Genomic DNA, 23386 nt, shown 5'->3' with positions numbered 1-23386 from the left:
GTACCCCAATGCAACAAGCTTTCCATAACAAATGACTCATCGGAAGGAGTCAAGGTCATTGCTGGAGATTACCCAAGGTTTATTTGGAATGACACAGCACTGAAAACAGAATCGTTACAGATGACTTGTGGATACAGCATACATCATCTATATCTTATTTTCGGACGATCTGTGAAGATGAGTTGCATCAATAAAAAGACGTGGAAATATATAGGAGCTTTTTGAAATAGTGCTCTCTGGAGGTGGATGTGAACGCCGCATCAGCTAGCCAGTCTCGGAAGGGCAGAAATTAAGACAATTTAGCTGCTGATCGCAATTCGCCCACCTCCAGTCATGGTGGCCGGACATCCAGATCATCAGACTCTGCTTTCTCCAAAGGGGCAGCAGCTCTGACGTGCCGTTAGTCATCGCATCCTGAAGAATGCACATTCCGAACACAGATACTGTCCACTCTTTTGGCAATGGGATGGCTGGTTTTGCCCAGAGGCAAAACTGCAACTGTGATGCCAGACGGAATAAGAGCAACGCATGTATCAATGACACATAAGAGGCTAAAAAGCTACAATGGAAAGGAGAGAGCGCAACTATGTATATGTAGCCTTGTGCATACACATAGATCCAGGAGTGATGAGAACTAGCTCGTGTGACTGTGTGTCCATATATATAGAGAGAGAGAGGTGCTGGTAAAGAACAGTGACAACTTTTGCAGCAGTTTCGTTTTAAACACAGTAAATGTGAAAGGGAGAGAGAGAGAGAGCACGTGCTCACACCTGCACAGGGGAATAAGATAATCTTGTATTACAGGACAATTCATCACGTCTTCTGCAGGGAAGCCACTCAATACCATACACTTGGTGCAGAGAAATTAAGGTTCTGGTCTGGAGAAAGCTACTTTAGAACTGGTGGGAGGGGGTCGAGTATACAAGTCTCCACAGCTTGGACAAAGCACAAACAAACCTGTTAGCAAGAACGTGGGAACCAGTGAAGACTTTTTCCTTAATTTACTTGTTTTTTTTCCTCTAAACATTTGTTTGCACACATGCTTCATTGACATAGGCTTCCAAACTTTGTCTGGCATTGGTCTGTAAATCACTAAGAGTGTCATAGCAAAAGTGAACTCTTCAGGTTTTCACAAAGGTTTAAAAACCCAGTAATCAGGCTCTTTCTACAATACTTCTGGCCCTAATCCAGGCGCCGGGTGAAGTTCTCTGGAAAGAGGCCTTTGTACGTGGCCAGGTCTCTGTACTGAAGCCAGTCTGATTCCTTCACACCTACCAGCCAGCCTGCATCCTGCAAGACAAAGACAGGGCTTTCAGAGTCCAACAAAGTACTGGAAAAATCTGCATTGCCAAAGATTAATAAAATAATGGGCTTAATGAGCATTGTGGTCCTGCACAAGGATGATGCATTACATGTAAACAGGTGCGCTGAGCTCAGGGGGAAGGCTTGTCCCAAGTAAGTTGTTAGTTAAAAAAAAAAAAAAAGGAGTAAACATATGAAATTATTTTATGTATATTGTTAATTGAAGGTTAATATTAATATTATAATTTTGTATAAAGTATAGTTAATTGATGTTAACTGGATTATGACGTAAGTCCTTAAGGAAGAGGACAGAATTAGAATTATAGCCAGTGCAGGGAATTCCCCGGCAGTCCAGTGGTTAGGATTGCGTGCTCTCACTGCCGAGGGCCCGGGTTCAAACCCTGGTCAGGGAACTAAGATCCCACAAGCCGAGCAGTGTGGGAGGGAGGGAGGGAGGGAGGGAGGAAGGGAGGGAGGGAGGGAGGAAGGAAAGAGGGAAGGAAGGAAGGAAGGAAAGGAGGGAGGGAGGAAGGAAGGAAGGAAGGAAGGAAGGAAGGAAGGAAGGAAGGAAGGATGGATTATAGCCAGTGCAAAGAGAGGAACACCGGGTGAAAACATCACACACAGGACCGTTTCCTGTCCTGCGGATCACAGTGAATAAAAGGCTTGAGGACCAGTGGGGCTGGAATATAGTGCTGACAAGGCCATGGAAGGTCTTTTATTTCATCCTCAACCACTTGCTTATAAGAAGGAACTCTGTCTGCCAGCTCACATCATGTAACTGAAATAAACCACCATAAACAAGGCTTACCAAATACTAACAGCTCGATATGTGTTGCCTGGTATCACTATTGTGTTTGTTGCTTTTCAAGTTTATATAAACTACAAAGCTGTTTGATGTCATGACATTCTTGCTGGAAACATTTGTAGAGTCTGTAAATTACTCCTCATAAACATTTGTCTATCGTATAGGCGTGCCCTCACCAAAATGAAGACAGTTAACCACAGAAAGTTTAAAGAACCCATCCGTGCCTGGTCATACAGCATGGGAGACCAAATGTAAAACTGAGAAACAGAGGTTGCCATCTGCCCTTGGCTGTCTGGAGATAAGCAGAGGCTAGTTGGGAAAAGCTGAGTTGAAGGAACTATTTTAAACACACAGACCGTATGAAGTGAAATGAGAGGGAAATGACTACCTTTATTATGTTAACCAATGCAGGAAAGAGATCCCACTTAAAATGAGGGATAGCCGGATTTAATCTGAACCAATCCCCAATATAGTTCAAGTACATCAGATAAAACAAGGTCTCAAAAATTAAATAAAGAAGCTGAATACACTCCCTTTGATATAATCTGAGACCATAAATTGTTGCTGCTATATAGACAAGAAATACAAGCATTTAGACAGGCCAATTTTTGAAGACAGAAAAAAATAACACTGAGAAAAAAATGACTCAATAAAATAACTGATAAAATCCTAGCTGATGAGGAAAAGTGTCCTCTATAAAATTATGATGTTGTGTATGTGTAGGACAAAGTTATACTTAGAGTAAAAGATGATAACTAAATATTTTCTAAATCTCTAGTAGACATATAAAAGGTCATATTTTCCCCTCAAGTGTCTATATTTGACTTTATTTACAGCGGGTGAAAAATCTAATGGAGCCAAGTGGAGTCACGCATTTTAAAATAGTTTCAATAAAGACAAAAATAAAGGGCTGGCACAAACCCGTAATCAAGATATATTCCAACACATACATTCTGAAATGCAACTTATAAAGTGAAGAATCATAGTTAATATCAATCTTTAGTGAGGAAAATATAGAAAATTAAATTTTAACTGCTTAAAACATGTGGTAGACTAAAGATTTCCAGTTTGGGTAGTGGCAAAATAGCTGGTATCAGACAAATGCTTTTGCATAGAACAGTTATAAACACTAGAACAACTATATATTTATATGTAGTTATATATACATATGCATACAGAAATGCAATTATTTATATTTAGAAATGACAGCTATAAAATATAAGTTTATATATTAGAATTTTACAAATAATGGAGTTGTGCACGTATAACAACTATTTGAAGGCACTGAAAATGACCAAAAGCAGGTAGAAATTAGGGGATATTTAACCCTTGAAACTGCATTGGGTGAGATCTGTTAATGGAGTTTTCTCCCTGAGGATCAGCCTCAGTCTGTGTGACGCAGGGCATTCAGAGGAGCACTTTTATGGAGAATATCTTGAAAGAGAGAACTACAGAGAACTACTATCTTGAAAGAGAGAACTACTAAGAAATTTAAAGCAGCTATTGTAACTCGGTTCAAGTACTTAAACTGAAAGATGGTAATAATGAGAATAGATGGGAAAATCTCAGCAAAAAAACAGAAACTATATAAAAGAAAACATAGAAATTATAGACCGGTGTAAGTAATATCTGAAATTAAAAATTCCCAAGATCAGATTAACAACAAATTCAAAGCAGCAGCAGAAAGGATCACTGTACTCGAAGAAGATCAATGGAAATTATCCAATGTGAGTACAAAGAGGAGTAAATACTGAACAAAAAAACCCAGAGTCTTAGACATCAAGAAGTCCAACATATATATAATTGGAGACAGAGGAAAAAGAGGTGAAAGAGAGGGAAAAATTAGGAAATAATAGCCAAAAATCTTCTGAATGTAATAAAAAAAAAATCAAGATACAAGTCTAAGGAGCTCATGAACCCCAAGCATGAAACTTATAAAAAAAAATAACACCTAAGCACATTATAGTTGAATGGATGAAAGCCAAAGATACAGAGAAATTCTAGAAAGTCCTCAGGGAAAAAGCCACAGTGTATACTGAGAAACAAGGTTAAACAAATTACAGCTGACTTCTAATATAAATAGGAGAGAGCAGAAAACAATGCAGCAACGTCTTTAAAGAGTTGAAAGAAAAAAAATCCAACTCAGAATTCTTCCTCTAGTGAAAAATCTTTAAAAATGAAGATGAATAAAGGCATCAAATAAACGTCATATAAACAAATGCTGAGAGGATTTACTGCTAGAACATCAGCACCCTAGGACTCAGTTTTTCAAGTGGAAAGGAACTGAGACCAGATGGAAACTCAGCTCTATAGGGAGAAATCAGAGCACTGGAAATGGCAAACATGTTGGTAAATATAAAAGACTAGCTTTGGGCTTCCCTGGTGGCACAGTGGTTGAGAATCTGCCTGCCAATGCAGGGGACACGCGTTCGAGCCCTGGTCTGGGAAGATCCCACATGCCGCGGAGCAACTGGGCCCGTGAGCCACAATTACTGAGCCTGCGCGTCTGGAGCCTGTGCTCCGCAACAAGAGAGGCCGAACAGTGAGAGGCCCACGCACCGCGATGAAGAGTGGCCCCCGCTTGCCGCAACTAGAGAAAGCCCTCGCACAGAAACGAAGACCCAACACGGCCATAAATAAATAAAAAAAAAAAGACTAGCTTTTTTTCTCTTTATTTCTTTAAAAGATAACTTATGGTTAATGCAAAAATATATATAAATTTATATTTTATAATATATTTTATAAGTATAAAATATATTTTATATATATTTTACATATTTTCATAAGTTTATAATGAGGTTTTTAATGATTTTGAGATACCTAGACACTTTTGCCTGATATTGGTAATTTATGCTTTGTCATCTATTTGTATTAAAAATATATATATAATAGCATACCAATAGTATCCCAGAAGAAGTGTCCTAAAAATCTAGTTAGTGATGCTGTGACCTTAAGCCCTTTTCAGAGCTGTCGCACAGCATCTCAGAAGGTAGAAACGTCTTCAGGAAGTCACTGTGCCCAACTGACTCTCAGGAAAAACCAAGACAGCCTGCAGTACTTTCCACTCTCATCCTTTACCTGGTCAGCTTCCGAATCTGAGGGCACCACCAACACCACGTCACCCCTTTGTAAGGTAAGCTCATCAGAATTTGCTGCCTCGAAATCATGCAGTGTTTCCACCTGCAAAAGATTGTAAGAGAACCGATTCATTTTAGAAAGAAAAGGAGATGTAAAATTAAAGTCTCTCAGCCAGATTATCAGCAGGCTCTCTGAGAAGCATCTCCAAGCTGGATAAAAAAGGATGAAGATGAGTCACACCCCAAGGAAGAAGGCCGCTGAAGACAGAAAAGAAATCCTAATCTCTGTTTACTTAAAATATCCGAGTCTTACAGACTGATACTGAGGCCACTTGAATGTATATTTAGTAAAGCAATGCCTTCTGCAAGAACTAAAATGTGCATTAATGAAATTTTAATTCATCATATTTTTGTTAGAGATTTGCATTGTATTATCATCAATGTTTTGTTACTGTTTGTTTTTAAACCCGAAGTAAAGATACCTAGTGAAAAGTTCCTGTAACCCCAGCTTCTGTAAAATAATAATTGAGAAAACCATCACTTGCATGTTATATGGGAATTACTAATTAAGCCTGTGATCAATTTCTTTATAAGCAAACTTCCTTCCCTATCTTACCCTTTAAACCATGACAATCTGTTTCTTTTCCTTCTCTCTTTTTCTGGTTTTTAATTGAAATATATTTGACATGTAACATTGTATAATCTAAGGTATACACTGTATTAATTTGATACACTTATATATGGTAATATGATTGCCACTGTAGCGATAGCTAGCACCTGATCAGGTTACATAATTATCATGCTTTTTAGTGGTTGGGTTAATTAAGTTCTAGTCTCTTAGCAGGTTTGATGACTATAATACAACAGTGTCATCTATATTCACCATGGATTAGATCTCTAGGTCTACTTTACTATTTGCTGCAAGTTTCTACCTTTTAACAACATCTGTCTTAACCCACCACCCTTCTTTCCCTTTTTTTTTGAAAGATTTCTTTAAAATTTGATTACAGAAAATTTTTTAAAAGCAAAAGGAGAAAGAGTACTATAATGAACCCCCATGGACTCATCACCCAGCTTGGATAATGATTTAGTCATGGCCAGTTTTCTCTCTCCCATATCCCTCGCCTCAATCCCACTGCCAAGATTAAACACCTGGCTTTTAAGTTGTGTATTTTGCATACAGAATCATAACATGTCAGAGCTGGAAATGACTATCAAATTCATTTTTCTGATGAGAAAACTGAAGCCCAGAGAGAGGGTAAGTGCAATTCCCCATCTCACACTGCAGCTAGTGAGCAAAGCCAGGGAGGGACCCAGCCAGGCCTGGCTTTGCATGGCACCTGCCCCCTTGATTTCATGTCCTCTTCTTAAAACAGAACCCAGTGGGACACATGTCCTCACTGGCCACAAGTCTAGCTTTTTTCTCCACATTAATTCATTCATCAATCCCACCTGGACCCACCTGGACCCACTGGAGGTGACAAGGTAGCAGTTACTTTGTAATGAGCAGAGAGAGAGAAAAAGAGGATTCTACTCAATCCCACCCCGACAAACACACATAGAGTTAACACTTTTTAAAAGACAAAGAGTTGAATTAGGAAATGCAAAATCAAACATGCAAATTAACATTCCAACTATATTCTGTTAGGTAGGATTATCTGCCTTTAACCCCTGGCTTAAACTAGGGTATTAAGTACTACTTAAGTACTAGGTATTTACTGTGTTTTTGGTATGCACCCTTCCTTTTATGAAGACTTTAGTAGCCATTTGATGGCCTCTCTGAGCAAAACCTTCTTGCCATTATTTTTTGTCCTTACCGTGGAAGCCCATTAAGATAGTTATTAACTTTCAAAATATTTATTGACTCCCTACTCTGTGCCATGCACTACAATGAGGTGCCAGAGCTGACTGAACGATTCATGTATCCTGCCCTCCATGGGGGACCTGATGAGCCCACGGATGATTTCAAGCCCTGGGCTCTAGGGGGAGCTCGGGAGGGCACACCCATTCACTACCAAGAAGAAATCCACCCATTCACTACCAAGGGGCATATCATTTACCCTGTGGCGAACTTTCTTTAATTATTGGTTGTTAAAATATGGAAAGACATGACTGTGGTTCTTGTAGCCCAGCAGCTTTGAAACCTTGCCATGTTACAATGGGATGTGGGAATAAAACCTAAGGCAGTCAGAGCACAAATATATATAGCAAAAGGATTAAAAATCAGACAACCAAATTTGCACAAAAGGACCTCAAAGCAAAGGAAGGACAAATGACCACCAGATTAAAAAATAACAAATGTTAAGAGATCTGAAACACATTTCTCCTTTTTAAAAGAGAATCAGCTTTAATTTAAGTAAAACTGTATCGCAGGTCATAGAGAACTGAAAATATATTTAAAAATCAGGTGTGGCACTCCAAATGTATCCCTTCGTGCAGATAAGACAACCAAACGCACAAGCTTTTGAACTAAACAATGAACCTCGTTAACTGCAAATCAAATGGTACACAGTTCTCAAGTAGGGCTAAATTTAATTACACTCTGCTCTCCATCCAAAGTGACAGATTCTTCTATTACATTTTCCTGACATTGAATAAAATAAGAAAAAAAAAAACAAAATAAAAAGAAGAAATGTTTAGACCTTGTAGAGGAAGCCGGGAGGCCCTTCCTGGAAGGCCTCGCTTGCGGAGGGGGCGGCCGGCTGGGAGGCCTTGCCCGCTTTCTGCTCCTCCGAGGCCAGCGCTGGCGTCTCGCCGGTAGAGCCCGGAAGAGCCGCGTCGGCAGTTGCCTCCTTGAACTCTGCACCCATGGTCTCTTCGTGTTCTCCCTCCCCTTCATTGTTGGAGGCGGGCTCTATGACCACCGAAGGGATGACCTTCTCCTAAAGGAAGAAAAATGTGGTTGGCAGCGACTGGGAAAGAAGACTTCTGTACCCTCCAAGAGCGGCCGCTACCCCACCCCACGCTGCCTGCTTCCACTGTCCCCACCTCCCCCATTCAGCTAAATGCCTGCTGTTCCCTTCTTCTGGCCTTTGGCCCTTCCACCTTGCAGGACCTTCCTCCCGACATGGCTTCCTTTCTATCTCTCCTGAGACAGAAGCCCTTAGTAGGACTAATTTCTGGATCCTTGAACAACCAGGAAGTTTGGTAAGAGTGAGGTTTTCCTAGGGAAACTGGGAAGTGGGATAGGAGGCTTCGGGGAGAGAGGGCGAGTCACCATGGGGTGGGGGGACAATTCTGAAGGGGAATGTAGTAGGACTCCAAGGATGCTCTCATTTTCACAGTGGTCCGTTCTTGTCCCACTGAATAGTAACCCTCGCTTGAAACTGACATTTCACCTCCTGTGACTGCTTTTCTCCTTGAAACCATATTGTTGGTAAAGATCTGGTGGCCCGTGTTTGGAGATAATCTGCCTGTCCTTTGCTTGTCGATTATCATCAGAGCCCACACTGCAGTGACAACTTGAGGGATGACAAGTCCCACCAACCACTTTAAGTACGGCGTTGTCTGGGGGGAAAAGCAGAACCAAAGGGTCAAGATCTCTCTTTCATTTTTTAACAAAGGTGAGCACTGAGGGGAATTTCGCTAGCATAATGGAAGCCTGGAGATCAAGTTCGATACATCCTCAGGCATCAGCGGACACAGGCACCTCCATTCTCCAATTTGGAGAAAACAATACACTCTTTCAACAAGCATAGCAATACGTACAGGAATATGCCTGGCATTGTGACAAAGAAAATCTAATGAAAAAAAGGCATATACGTTTGAGTTATTTCTCTAAGTAGTACTGCTACCTGCTGTTTGAAGGGATCATTCAATTTCAAGCTTTAAGTAACTCTGGAGAGATTATTGGAAATTTATTATGAGTAAAATCATCAGGAAAAAGCAAAGCCTTACATTAAGCCAACTCTTCACTGTTTCTACTTAGAAGAGCAAGAACATGGGCTTGAGAAAAGCGGTCCTTGCTTTGGCTCCTGGGTTTGAGGCTCCACATTAGGAACGTCTGCATTTGTTGCCTTTGAGTGTTTCTCTGAAGAAATGAAGAACTTGGGTAACTCCAACTTCATGTACGTATCAATGACCCATTTTCTTTTGAAAGTGCCAACACAGGGGTGGGCTTTTGGTGCAAGGAGTCTAATGGTGAGTTTGGGGCACTCTAATAAAAATCATGACCACAAAACAGTAATTACAGTAATATGATTTAACTACTAATACGGGCTTCTCACCATGTGCCTGGCACCTGGCTAAGCATTTTGTGGCTGTTTTCTCACTGCATCCAACAACCCTGTATTTGTTCTATCCTATTCTCTTCCTCCTTCCCCCATTCTCATCCTTCTCACTGTGCTTCACTCCTTTTCTCCGTCACGTTATTCCACGGTTTCCTTTGCCCCTACCCGTGCTTAAGCCCAGTCTGCCAGAGCAGTAGGGGCCCGTGTGCAGCCTCACAATGCTGATGCTGAGAGAATGCTGAGGCCGCTCTTCCTGAGAATGGACTATTTCGTTTTGGTGGAGTGCATTGCCACAGAACGGCTACCAACTGTCCACAACTCCACATCCCAAAGAGGTACCACCATTAAGCAACAGACGGAGGATTTCAATGGGCGGTATCTCCCTAGAACCTCCATTTACTAGGACATGTACCTGAGTTGCTGCTGCTTCTGTCTCTACCGGTTGAGGTCTGTCACCATCTACAGCCTCTGTGGCTTCGGTGTCAATCTTGGCCTCCTCTGAACGCGCTCCTTCTCCAGCAGGAAGAGTCACCTTCTCTGTCTCTGCTTCCCCCACGGGGGCCCCCTCGGCTGCCGGCACCGAGGGCCCAGCCGTCACATCAGCATCCGTTCCAGGGATGAGCTGTAAAGCAGAAACCAAACAGGCTGTGTCTGTCTCCACGGGCCTCAGTAAGAGTCAGACTCAGCCCTTTCACGTCTCTCCCCTCCGCCGAGGCCGTCAGACTTCCAGGCTTTCTTTGTCATGTCCTGAAGCCCAGGATGCAGGTACACCAGAGTCTGCCATTTGTTCAACAAACCCTGACTCCTCTTCCTCCTGGCCCCCAACAATGCTGCATTCCTCAGCTTTCCTTGCAGTTGGGCGTAGCACATGGAATTTGAATGGAAGTCACACATGCCGCTCCTGAGACGTGGCTTTTAAGGTGTGCGCGGTCCCCGCCTCGAGCTCTTTCCAGCTTTGTTGGCTGAAAGCAGAGGGCGGCAAGGCTGTAGAGGCTATCTGAGTGATGAAATGGAAGGGGCCCGGGCCCGATACTACCTGGGTCATGGAAGAAAGCCACTTGAAAGTGCCCTCATCACACAAAGTCAGAATTTAGAAAAACTGTATTTTAGTATGAACTTTCAAATCTTCATGGGGAAAGGTCCCAGAAGCTAAATCACAGCCATGAAAAAAAAAAAAAAAATTAGGAAGTTTCTCAACGAGACCTCTTGAGAATGAAGGGAAAATCATTTTCGTCATCAAATGTGCAATATAATCCAAAAATCAAATCAGACTTTGGGTCCTTTACTGAGAAAAGCAAGATAGAAAAAAAGAGAATTTTGTTTCTAAGGTTGGAACGCAGTCAGAAGAGCTTTCAATAGTATTTAAAACTTGTAATAATGAAATAAAGTGCAATCAGAAGTTTTAGTTTTGCACAGATTGGCTATGGAGTCCAAGTCTTGAACAAGACTCTCACATCAGTTTGGCAGACGTGATTTGAGAGGTTCAAATCAGAAAGACTGAGAAAGAAGGAGAATTGTAGCTTGATCTTATATAATACACTCAGGACGCATCTTTCAAAAACTGATCTTGCCAGCTGATGTGATTAGCATTAGCCATTCCTTTTCTTTATTGAATAAATTCTACCCAGTCTGTCCTACTAAGTTAGGAAAGCTCTGATGTTGCAGATATTAACTGTCAAACCCAGAATACTGAAAAGGGTGATGGAGAATGCCTGCCAATCGGGCCTCAGAAATGGGACATGGAGATTCTGAGCTACATGCCTACAGTCACAGCAGGGCACTTTTTAAAATAACAACTTTCTTCTGACTCAAATTTACTTTTATTTATAAAAATAACCCATTGCAGTATACACACTACTAAATAGAAATTAGATAACCAACAAGGACCTACTGTATAGCACAGGGAACTATACTCAGTATCTTGTAATAATCTATTAAGGAGAAGAATCTGAAAAAGAATACACACATATATATATGTATAACTGAATCACTTTGCTGTACACTGGAAACTAACACAACATTGTAAACAAACTATACTTCAATTAAAAAAAAGAAAAATAAATAAATAACCTGTTGCAGAATACATTTTTCTGCAACATTTTACTTTAGAAATGAAAAATAATGCTAACAGTGTAGTATTTGTTATAAGTATTACTCATATTCTTAGAAATTTACTTCCCTCTCTTAGGAGAATTTCCTATTATGAGAATTTGGCTCTCCATACGGTATGCAATGATCCAAAATGCAGCCACTGGCCATTACATGGCATTTATTTTTTTTTTCTACTCTGGCATTAAAGCACATGACTTCAGAAAAGTAATCCTTCTACTTGAATTGTAACATACTTATTTAAGGTGAATTATAAACGCTGATAATTACTGAAGTGGGGTAACGGGTACAGGGGGATTTACATTTAGGTGAATGACTGAAAATTCCTATAATAAAAAGTTAATTTAAAAATTTAAGAGAATTGCATCTCTTGTTTTACATAAACGGGTCTTTTTATATATATGTTTGTTACCATTGTTAAAAGAGTAATACTCAGAATATATATTAGGAGGGCATCTTAATTCTAAGAAGAGTAATGAACAACTGCTCTTAGCCTTACTGTTGGAGAAACCAACAAGCTCTCTCCAGGATCCTAAGGACCTAATGAATTTTCTTCCTCATCGGCAACTATACATAAAGACAATGTGCATGCAATGAACTTATGAGCTCAAATGTAGAAAACAAGTTGTATTGTCACCATTCTAAGTTTTGTATGCTTTCCATCTGTCTGGAAAAATCACACCTATGGAGTGAACATGCCCCTGGTTTCAACAGCTTCGAACCAGACGGGCTCTATACTATGCAGACAGCATGGGCAAGCAGAGCAGTGAATACCACTACATACACACATAACACACAGACACAGTGTTACAGATCAAAAAGCAGCCATTATGGTATTGACAGGCTACTCCTCCAAGTTATTATACATAAACCCTTCCTTACATACATGTTCCAAGCACATACTATTAGTAATTGGATTTTACTCTTAACTGGATTGATACAGCTCCCGAAGAAAATATATTTTTGTGACGTATCGATGGGGTTACCAAAAGTAATTTTTTAACTCGATACAAACAGAATGTTAATAATGAGTCCCTGATTTATCTCTATGGCTCTATATAACTATCAGTTTGGTTGTATCCGATTTTACTAGTGCAAGATATACATGTTATCACCTCTCCTTTGTTAAATAATTTTAATAGGCATCCTCATTGGCTGTATCTGATTTACACCTGACAGGGTGGTTGCAGCGACGCCGGCCACCAGCAGGTGGAGACCAAGGGCTCTGTCTGTCTGCTCTGATGTTCGCTGACCTCAAAGGAACAAATAACTCAGCTTTAGCATGTCAGCAATTTACCTGATCCCTGTCACACACAAAAAAAGGGATGGAGCAGGTGGAGTATTGTTGATAAGAATGACGGCAGATATAAATCACCAAAATATTGAAAGTAACAATGCTAATAAAGACAAGGTGCTAAGGAAATGGCACTGACTACAGAGGGGAAAAGCCAAACACTTTGAATGACCTACTTGGGGAAGGGAAGAAATGATCACTCCTCCATCCTTCTCTGAGTCCATTAGAAATGAATTCCTATTTCTCTAGCTGAAATCAACACTCTGATTTTACAGACCTTAAGAACATTATAGAAACAGGGAAGGACGTCGCCACCTGTACTCCCTTGTATCTTTCTGCCTCTGTCCGACATTCCTCTGAAAAATCAAGGATGCCCTGATCCTCACCTTATGTCTGGAATCTGTGCCATATTTTCTTCTTTTACCAAAATATTTCCAGTGCATATTTACTGACTGCAATAATAGAACAACATAAAAATACAATGGAAAATAGAATCCATTTGCTCAGATTAGGTGTTAGCTCTAGATAGATCAAGAACAGATTAAAAAGGCGTTCAGTGACAAGAGTTATCCCTCTATGATTATTTTTATGCATTCCAATCTGTTAGCTAATGTATACTTAGACTCTAAATTTAGTCTTTTCTAGACTCTAGACACCTGCAACCACAATGACTAATGACTGTATTTTTTTGTGTTTTTTTTTTTAAAGGGAGACCAGAGTATTGAAACTACTGAAAGTATTTCAAGCCTTTGATATTCAACGTTATTAAATTTTTCTCTTCACTACACATTTTAAGAGAAACACCATTATCTTATCTTCTGCCAAAACTGTACTATCTGTTCGCCAAATAGATTTATGGTGGAATACATCTGATGCAAAAAGAGACTAAAAACAGCTCTCCCTACCCTCGGGTTGTTTACTGTATCCACAAGGTCCAGGAATCACATGCACCCTATTGCTAATTTGCACATTAATCACACAGAAATCACAGGGATCTGCAGGGGACCTTCTTTGAGAAGGTGAGCGGTTCTCACTTTATCACACTGTACAGATCTTACTGCCTTTTTAATCTTCTGCCTCAACAGTCCCCTTGGTGGAAAGCAATATGGTCATGGCATGCATGGCAGAGTCCTTTCAAACACCTATGTGCCTTAGCGAGATTTCCTGCAAGTGGAATGAAATGAATGCAATGCAACAATGGCCCCCATATCCTGCACAGCAGGGAAACACAGTGGGTGACAGAAACTAACTGGTCCCTCTGGGCGATGGTGCCCTAGAAGCAGGTCAACAATGGTTGAGACCCCAGATAAGAGCTGTGATTGGCTGCAGGAGAATTTGTAATCTGCGGGCGTTGTGTAATTTATTGATTTATTTTATTCATTCATTGTCTGTTTTCTTGGCAATATTAGCTCTGAACAATGCCTGAAAAGCAGCTTGCCCACTGTGTAACTGATCTGGATGAGGAAAAGTGAAGAGATGCCCCAGTATGAAATTCCTATAGGGTAGGCCATCTGAAAATAGGTATTTTTCTGCATAAAAAAATAATAGATACCATGGTTTTCAAAATAATAAATAACTTATGGTACCATTTTGATATATTTATTTTTATTCATTTTCTGTGCATACAGGGACTTTATTTTAGAACACATGGATTGTGTTTCTTGGAAAAATTATATTAGTGGATATATAATACTTTGTTTTTTCTATTTAACAATTTATTTAACAGTTCTCCTATAATTGGACACTAGCTGGTTTCTAGTTTGTGTGTGTGTTAATACAATATAGTTTCTTTTTAAAATTTTAGTATTTTTATTAAATAGCGGTCATTAGAGAAAACTTGAAAAACATGGGAGCACAAAGAAGAAAACAAAGTACCCTCCATTTCATGACCAATGCTAACATTTTGATGTGTTTTCTCCCACACATCTTCTTGCTAGGGGCACACGTGCTTGAACTGAACTGGGATCCTCCATCGACGGTGTCACCCTTGGTCCCAGCTAGTAGCAGAAACATCACCTAGGAGCTTGTTAGAAATGCAGGGTCTCAGGCCCCACCCCCAAACCTACTGAATTGGAATCTGCATCTTAATGAAGTCCAGGGACTTCCTGTATGTAGTAAAGGTAGCACTGCCTTTTGCACTCCGCATTACATTGTAAGCATTTCACAACCATCTGTCTTAAATCCCCCAAATGCATGTGTCAAAGGATGTGTTGGTGTGAGAGTGACAGTAGGTCCCAGGTGACCTGGATGCTTCAGAAAGATGTGCCCGCACTCATGGTGGGCTGGGTACCAGGGTCTTCTGTCTGGGGTGGGATGGATGACACAGTTTTCTATGCCAGGCTCAGTTATTGTGCTTTTAGGACTTGTTCATGCCCTGGTGTGTGGAAAATTCTCCAGAGCTTGGCTAATACTTTCAGAGTACTATTCATGCTTTGACTCACTTTGTATATTTAACTGTAAAGAGCATTAAAATAAAAAACTACACTGATGACACTGAATCTGGTAAAATTTTTGTGATTTATTTTTTTTCTGTTTCAGTCTTACAATCTTCAGTTATGTGCTCACCGGATGCATTTGATTTTCATTAAAATATTCCTGGGGTAAATGACACAAATGATAAGTAAAGAATGTAAGAAATATATATTTTTAATTTGGTTACACTTGCGTCAGAGAGTAGCCCTCTTCCTGACATTTGCTCTTGGCAGGAGGCACTTGGCTAAAAGATCACTGAATTCTAGGCTTTCCAATTTATCCCAAACATGGAGAATAATAATTCTGATCCACAGACAGGTTTCTGCTCGACAGTTTCAATATACATATGCACATTCTGTAGCCTGTTGGGGAAACTGACATTTACTGTGGCTCTACAATTGTCCAGGCGCTATCCCAGGTGTTTTACATTTATTGCATATTATTCACCCAACAGCCTTATTAGATATAGTCCCGCTTTCTACACAAGTCAACTCATACTTAGTGACTTGCCCAGTCCGTAAACCAGGATTGGAACAGTCTAACTCTAAATTCTGTGTTTTTTTCACACCAAACGGCATCCAAGAAAACAACGCACCTCTAAATCAGAGTTCCACAGTGATCCTGAGACCCGGCACCTCCACAGACCCGCCACGTCCTACTGACAACTCCCAAGCGAGCAATGCTTGCTGAAGAATTCAAGCGTGTTCTTACAGCCAATGCATTCACTTACACTCTTGGATTTGTAGATTATAAATAAAAATTTTTTTGAGACTTGTAGATTATAAATAAAATTTTTAAGTTGAGATTTTTTTTAGTTGAGATTTGTAGATTATAAATAAAATTTTTATTTGTAGACATGATGTATCCGGGCACCTAAGCAAACGTGTCGTAAAATCCCTCTTACTTGATACAAATTATATAATCGAAAGCTATCAAGAAGAGATTGGTTGAATAGAATTTCTCCCCATTATTTTTGTCAATAGTCCTGTAAGTTCCATTGTTTAGAAAGATATGTACAGAATGGGAAAGTGGAAAAGAAGAATCCATCTCCTGGTGTTATCCAGTGCACTGCAGAGTTACAACCGAAAACACTTAGAAACTGGGCACTTGGGCAGTCCTAGCTATGTTCACAAGTTAGAGATTGATATGATTCCACACCTGGAAGGACCGGAGGCCTCATCTAACCCAGAGTTCTCATTTTACAAGTGAGGAAATATGATGGAGTGGGAGTAGTCCTAGAGATGGAGCTGGAAACGTGGGTTTTAGTTCTGACTCTCCCACTAACAAGCATTGGAGCTGGAGTGATCCCTGGGTCCCTCTGGGAAGTAATGAAGGGAGGTGAATCTCACAGTGTGAATCCTGGCTCCAGGCCATCCTGGCCTTTTCCTGCCCAGCCCTTGTTCTGGATCCAACTTGAGCTCTTGACTTGTCTGAAGATCCAAGCATTTGTCTGAAAACACAGGATTCTCTTCAGGATCCATTTTAAAGAGAAGCTTAAGAGGCAGCTAGAGAAGAGAAGGTTCCTATACTAAGACACAGTCTGGTGGACGGTACTCCTCCTCACATAAACTACACTTAAAACACGGCAGGTCATAACTCCCCTTCAGCAAGACTGTAGCGTGAGCTCTCCCACGGAACACCATGCCTCCAATGCTGTTCCCTTCAAAGGTTGCCCCTGGTATTACAAACTGCATTTGATAATCTATACATTTCCTTTCTAATAAAGGGATTTAGTGGGTTTTTCTCTCCCCAACCTTCAGCTCAATCATCTTTTTCAATCTACTCTCCTAGTATCGCCTGCGGTCCCATCATAAGCCTTTAGCAGCCTGGTCCCAGCGCAACTCGGCTGCTGGCAGCAGGGTTGCCATGGCAACATCTGTCCAATTTAGCTCCATACTTCCTTTAAAAATTAAGATCTCCTGCTGAAATGCCAAAGTTAAGGGATTTTGGGGTTAATTTGGTTTAAGGTCATAGCAGAATATCCAATAATGATACACATTAAATTATTAAAGTTTTAATTAGAGATTCATTTGCAAAGTGTATGGGAGAAATGCACAGGAAAGGTGGATTTATCTTTACAAGCAAAGGTAAATATTGTGCGTTGCACACTCTCAGAGATTGGGACGTGAGCAAGTATTAGTTTCAGAAGCAGCCACAAAACACAGCTGCAATGGGGGTTGCAAAGAACTTGCTAAAGAGGCTCTCTAGAAAATGCCTTTACTGCACGATAAACATTTCACCCCGCCTGGCTATGGTATCTTTCAGCATTTGCTGCCACTGCGCAAACTGCCTTCTAGTGAGTGGGCTCAGGCTGGGGTTAGCAGAAGGCAGAGGCAGGGCTGCCAGACACACCCAGGGACTAAACCAAAACACGGAGATCTGCAAATCACCGAAATGTCATCATGCTCTGCTGGCAAAACTCCCAACCCTGACCCTGCCAAGAACCACAGGCATGTCCCTGGGCAACCTGTGATTCAGCCAGATGGCAGTCGGAGACCTGAATCTTGAGGAAAGGTAAGCAGCTGACTGTCACATGTGGAAGACCCAACTGCCTACCCGCTGATATGACAGCCTTTGACTAGTCCCTGGACTTGGTAAGTAAAACACTCCGTGCTGATCTGTCGCCCCATTTGCCTAGCAAATAGAAGCTGGAAAATAAGACATGATTCAAGGGCGCTCTCATTACAAAGGATTTGGAAATCCTTAACTGTTTAATGTAGTAAGTTGTAGATTTTTGAGAGCAGGAAGAGAACATACTGTGTGTCAAACACAACTTGTAAAGGAGAGATGAGAAAACTGGTAGAGAACGGGAAAATGATTTCCCCAAAGCCACCTCACTGGTTAGCCATGGAGCCAAGAGTCTCCAGACTCTTGATTCAGGGATCTTTCCAATACAGCCCCTTAGATCCCTGCTTTGCAGCCAAAGTGGAGGATTAGGATACCCATTGTCTCTGAGAAGCTCAAGGTTGGGCTCTACAAGCATTTTTATTTTTTTTTGACCCTTCAGCTCCACATCAGGAATATGCACCAAGTTGAAGCATTGGTTGGAGAAAGTCCTGGTGTCAGCGTGGAGGGATTTCAGCCCAGTTGTGACCCTGTTGGCTTTAGATTGGTCTGTAAATGTACTTTTATAAAACCTGCTCTTTTGAAAAATACAGCATCTGGAGTAGTTAGGAGATGAATACCTATGGATTAAAATGTCAGGATTTGCATTTCATGTCATCACTTTCTGGGTGTGTGATCTTGGTTTAAACCACATAAACTCTGTGTCTCACTTTCCTTAATCTGCAAAATGTGGTAATGATACCTAAAGAATGCTTCCTTCACAGGACTGCTGTGAGATAATGTATGTCAAATATTAGCACACAATACAGTCCTGTTGACTGCGCCTTAACTCTCTTGGTGTTTCAGTCATACTGCCTTTCACTGCAGGCCAAACACAGTAATTCTCAAAGGCAGCACTTGGGTTGGTTGAGACTCAATATTGGCAACATTGAGACTCAATTTGCCAGAGAAAAGGAAGGGATCTCTGATCCAAAATCAAGCACTTTTTCCTAATCACACTTATGGTTCCCGCTCATGTCCACTGATGAGGAGAGGTCCATGGAAAGGACCTTCTACCCTGGAGGTGCTGAGAGGATGAACAGAACAAGAAAGGGCAAGAACAGGTGCAGAACTATAAGACACACTGGCCTGGATGTTCAGTTCCGTATCATCCATGGACCAAATAAACCTTGATGCTGGGACCCACGGAGTGAGAGACCTGAGCCCGTAGACACATCTCCAAGGCTCTGCCAAGTCGAAATCCTGTTTGGGGTAAGACTAGGATTGATGGGGGATGGGGGTGGGTTTTATAAACAGTTGTCTTTTTAGCATTCCTGGCCATCAGCCCAATTGGGTCTGGTCTTACCCAACTGGGCTGATGGCCAGGAATGGTATCAACGTGGGCTTATGCATTGAGCTCAGTAAATACTGAGAGAGAATAAGGGAGTTTTTGTCCTGAAGTTAATTACAACCAAAGCCACGTTAAAAACAGCAAGTTCAAGCACTAGATTTAGTCTGTGCCAAAAAGTATACACCAAGCCGGACACAAAAGGTCACATATTGTATGATTCTATGTATATGAAATATCCAAGGTAGATAAATCCATAGAGACAGAAAGCAGATTGGCAGTTCCCAGGGGCTGGAGGGGGGGACCATGGGTACGGGGTTTCAACCTGGGGAGATGAAAATGTTTCAGAACGAGATAGAGGTGATGGTTGTACATTAGGAATGTACAAAAGCCACCGAATTTTTCACTTTAAACCGATTAATTTCATGTTATGTGAATTGCACCTCAATAAGAAAAAAAAGCACATGCCAAAAGTAACACTTAAAAAATCACTAGGCACCCATCATCGACAAATGGCTCTTCGAAAGTGGAAGAACAATCTGAAACCTCACGATCATGTTCACATGTAATTATAACACTGAAGAAATAATAACATTCCACAATCCTCACATGGGTCTGTGCAAGAAGGGGCTTTGGAATATGAGACCCCAGAAAGCAGGGAAGATGGTTTGTGTGTGCTGCTTAACAGCTGGCAGGTGGTTAGTGAATACTTACTAACAGCCACATATGCAAACAACCACGGCCCCATTTTCCAGAGATGGAAACTGAAAGCCCAGGTCAACCTGCTCTGTGAGGTGTGAGGCATGGGGAGTTGTCTACCATCTTGTTACCTTCATCTTAGCCCTGGCTAACTCCATCTCTTCCCCACTATGTGCTGCAGTGGCAGAGAGAAAGAAAGGTCTTGGCCCGGCCACTTGGGTCAACTTTGAATACATCTCTGGAGCTCATCTGCCTGTGTGCTCCTTCTATCACCCCCTGAAGGAGGCTGCATGCCTCTGAATGCCCACATCTTCCTGGCAGTGAAGGTTGGAACATTCCCTATCAATGGACCCAATATGAAGGTCCCTAGAAGAGAAAAAGCCTTCTCAGAAAAGGCAAAGAATTTTGATGGGATGCAGCTTCTTTAGGAACCAAGAGGAAATTTGCGGTGATGGGGACCTAAACAAGATCAAGTCCCTTAATATCAACGTGCAACAAAAGGAAAAGGGGTGCTGTCATCTTCCACATCTGTAGCCAGCTCCTTCCCAGAGTACAGCTTTCACCTACATCTGCTTATCTTGGAGGAAACCACTTATCATGAAGATGATGACAGTAATGATATTATCCAACGCTCACTGTTGGAGGAACATCTACGTGCCAGATGCTAAACTAGGGACATGGATTATTTCCAAGCCCTTGCCAGAAACTTTGAAGGTAATTATCATTAATCCCATTTTACTACATTTGTGGCAACTGGGGCTCAGATGTCACAAGGCCACTGTGCAGCATAATGAGAAAGGTGGCCCTGCTTTTGATCACAATAAGCAGCTTCCTTTTCCTAAATATAAAAATTCAATTATCTGAATGGAAACTGAAAGAAAGAAAATGACCATGTAATCTCGGTATTTTAATAGCTTTGGCTGTAGTCTCTTTCAGGATCAGTAGATCATAGTGTCAGTCAGTCAACAAATCAATGACTCAGAATTTACTGGGCATGTATTATTCACCCAGTTCTGTGCTGGGTGCCATGGAACACAAAAGTAACAGCTATTTGTTTGGCCTGCAGCGCACTGAGAATGTAATTAGCTGCTAATGGGAATGCAGTCAAACTCAGAGAAAATAACCATTCCTATGATTTTTTTTCTGAGAAAGGTAAAAAAGGTACATCTATCTCCAAGATATGCATATCTGCCTGTCTGTCTATCTATCTATTGCCATAAATATCCATATCCATTATAATTTAAAGCATGCTGCAGAGTGAGCACTTTGCGTTTGGACATAATTCTATGATAATGAAGGGCAGACAAGGAATTGCTGACTTCCCCTGTTCCTCAGTGTCTTCCTCTGACAGATCCGAGCTCACATCTAGAGGCACAGTGGAAGCCTGAGCTCCCACGTTCACGCTGCACAAGGAGAAAACTCAGTGCTGTTGCCCACACACACGCCCATCACAGAAGGATGCCCGGACCACTGTGTAATATCTGCCTCACCCAGCGCCAGTCTGTGTGAACCAGGACGGCAGGAGCCATATCTACTGCCTGCATCACCGTATCCCCCAGACCCAGAACAGAGCCAGACATCTAGAGAGGACTCAGCTATATCTACCAGCTGAATGAAGGAGGAAACTAGCACATGCATTCTACACACACAGATAGAAATATTCCTGGACAGATTAAGTTCACAGACCATAGCATATATCTCTATCTATGTATCTATCTATCATGTATCTGTTTACCTATCTACCTACCTAGCTATCATCTATCAATCGTCTATCTGTTTACCTATTATCTATCATCTATCTATCTAATCTATCTATCTATATCTATCTGTTTACCTATCAGTTATCTATCATCTACCTATCTATCATCATCTATCATCTGTCTGTTTACCTATCACCTATCATTTATGTATCTATGTATCTATGTATCTATCATCAATCTGTCTATAGTTGTTGGTTTAAATTGGTCCTGACAAGTCAACTTAAGTTTGGTGAAATGTTCAAAAAACGAAACACAACAAAACCAAAAGTAGTTCCTCAAATAATGGGTCAGTGTTTCACCTTCCAGGATTCTAAAATTATTCTAAAAATTCTAAAATTCTAAAAATATCTACCTCGATCTTTTCCCCATTTATTTGTTTTGGAAACAATGCTAACCCTAAATTTAATTACACTGCATTATTTCTTTAAAAATAATACGGACAAAAGACATTGGTCCACTTCACATCACTGGAGCAAAATATAGGAGCAGACAGAAATTTAGAGAAAGTTAGAAGGGATTCTCTGCAAGAAAATAAATGTAGGTAAAAACCATCTTTATCTGTTTTTGAACCTAATTCTCTGATATATTTCTAAACAAATATTGATTTTTTTTTTCCTAAAGAAAATTTACAGTACTTATATAACATGGAAACGTCTGGAGAAGAGGCAGCAAGTGTTGGTTTTTAAAATGTATCTTGCAGATATACTGGTAAAATTTGGTGCTGTAGGGAAAAACTAAAAACAGTATTAGCTAGGTGGGGAATGAGACAACAAACAAAAATGTAATAATTAAACTTTTCTTAGGAGCCCGAGGTTTCTTTGTGAACCGCTGCTCAAATTTCCTGTTTTTGAAATTACATTTGCTTCTTTTTTTTTTTTTTTAAACAAAACCAACACAAATTTCACCTCATACGAAATGCATTCTGTCAAGACTGGAAATAATAACCGTGTGGTGACATTTCGGCAGCAAAAATGATGACCTCAAAAGGTCACGTCAACCCCATCGTGACTGATGACAGCTACAGCCAGCCTGCTAATTAATGCTCGGGACACGGTGTGGATTTTCATCTCTTTACAACTAAATATCACACATCTAGCAACAGAAGAGAGCTTTCTTTAGAAAAAATAACCCTAATATTTTCTCAATTATGACCAGAAAAAAGAAGCTATAAACCTACGTTAAGAGAACAAAAACACATTTTATCTGAGATTATTTTCTTAAGTAGAAGGGCGGACTTGGGGGGAGCACTGACTTTATCCAAGTGTGACCATTTTAAAACATTAAAAGTAGCCACTTTTGATGAGTATTAGGCAAATCAAACTGCTGTAAGCTGCCCTCTCTTACTATTATTTTTTAGTCCATTTGAGGGTGGAGAAATCAACGGCTTGAACTTTTTCTTCTTAGACAGGATGACTCACATGGTCAGCTCAGGACCTGCTGTTCTTAATCACCTCTGCATCTCAGCAGGTGCCTGAATCCTTCATAAGATTCTCCAAACTGCCTTGCATTTCACAAGGAATCTAAATTTTCTATTCTCTAAAGTTCACATAATCTTTAGGAGACAAGCATTTTCACAATGAAGAATTCTTCCAGGGACTTCCCTGGTGGTCCAGTGGTTAAGAATCTGCCTTCCAATGCAGGGGATGCGAGTTTGATCCCTGGTCAGGGACCTAAGATCCCACATGCGGCAGGGCAACTACTGAGCCCGTGTGCTCTGAAGCCCACGCACCACAACTAGAGAGAA

The 23386-nt window shown here is 40.8% G+C and overlaps 1 protein-coding gene across 3 annotated transcripts in view; it reads right to left on the bottom strand.

Annotated features, from left to right (window-relative positions):
- Nucleotides 1-237: 237 nt before the first annotated feature.
- The window catches only part of AMPH (amphiphysin), a 180426-nt gene continuing 157277 nt past the window's right edge, over nt 238-23386 (bottom strand). For all 3 annotated transcript variants that reach the window (XM_068549884.1, XM_068549886.1, XM_068549885.1), the window contains 4 exons: nt 9829-10038; nt 7830-8069; nt 5189-5290; nt 238-1290 (listed from right to left, as the gene is read on the bottom strand). In XM_068549884.1, the coding sequence (XP_068405985.1) occupies nt 1183-1290; nt 5189-5290; nt 7830-8069; nt 9829-10038 (660 nt within the window). In that variant the 3' untranslated portion in view covers nt 238-1182. The remainder of the gene's footprint in view (nt 1291-5188; nt 5291-7829; nt 8070-9828; nt 10039-23386) is intronic.

The sequence above is a fragment of the Eschrichtius robustus genome, chromosome 8 (assembly GCF_028021215.1).
Source record: "Eschrichtius robustus isolate mEscRob2 chromosome 8, mEscRob2.pri, whole genome shotgun sequence".
Classification (NCBI taxonomy): Eukaryota; Metazoa; Chordata; class Mammalia; order Artiodactyla; family Eschrichtiidae; genus Eschrichtius; species Eschrichtius robustus.
This window is presented reverse-complemented; position numbering and strand designations above follow the sequence as displayed.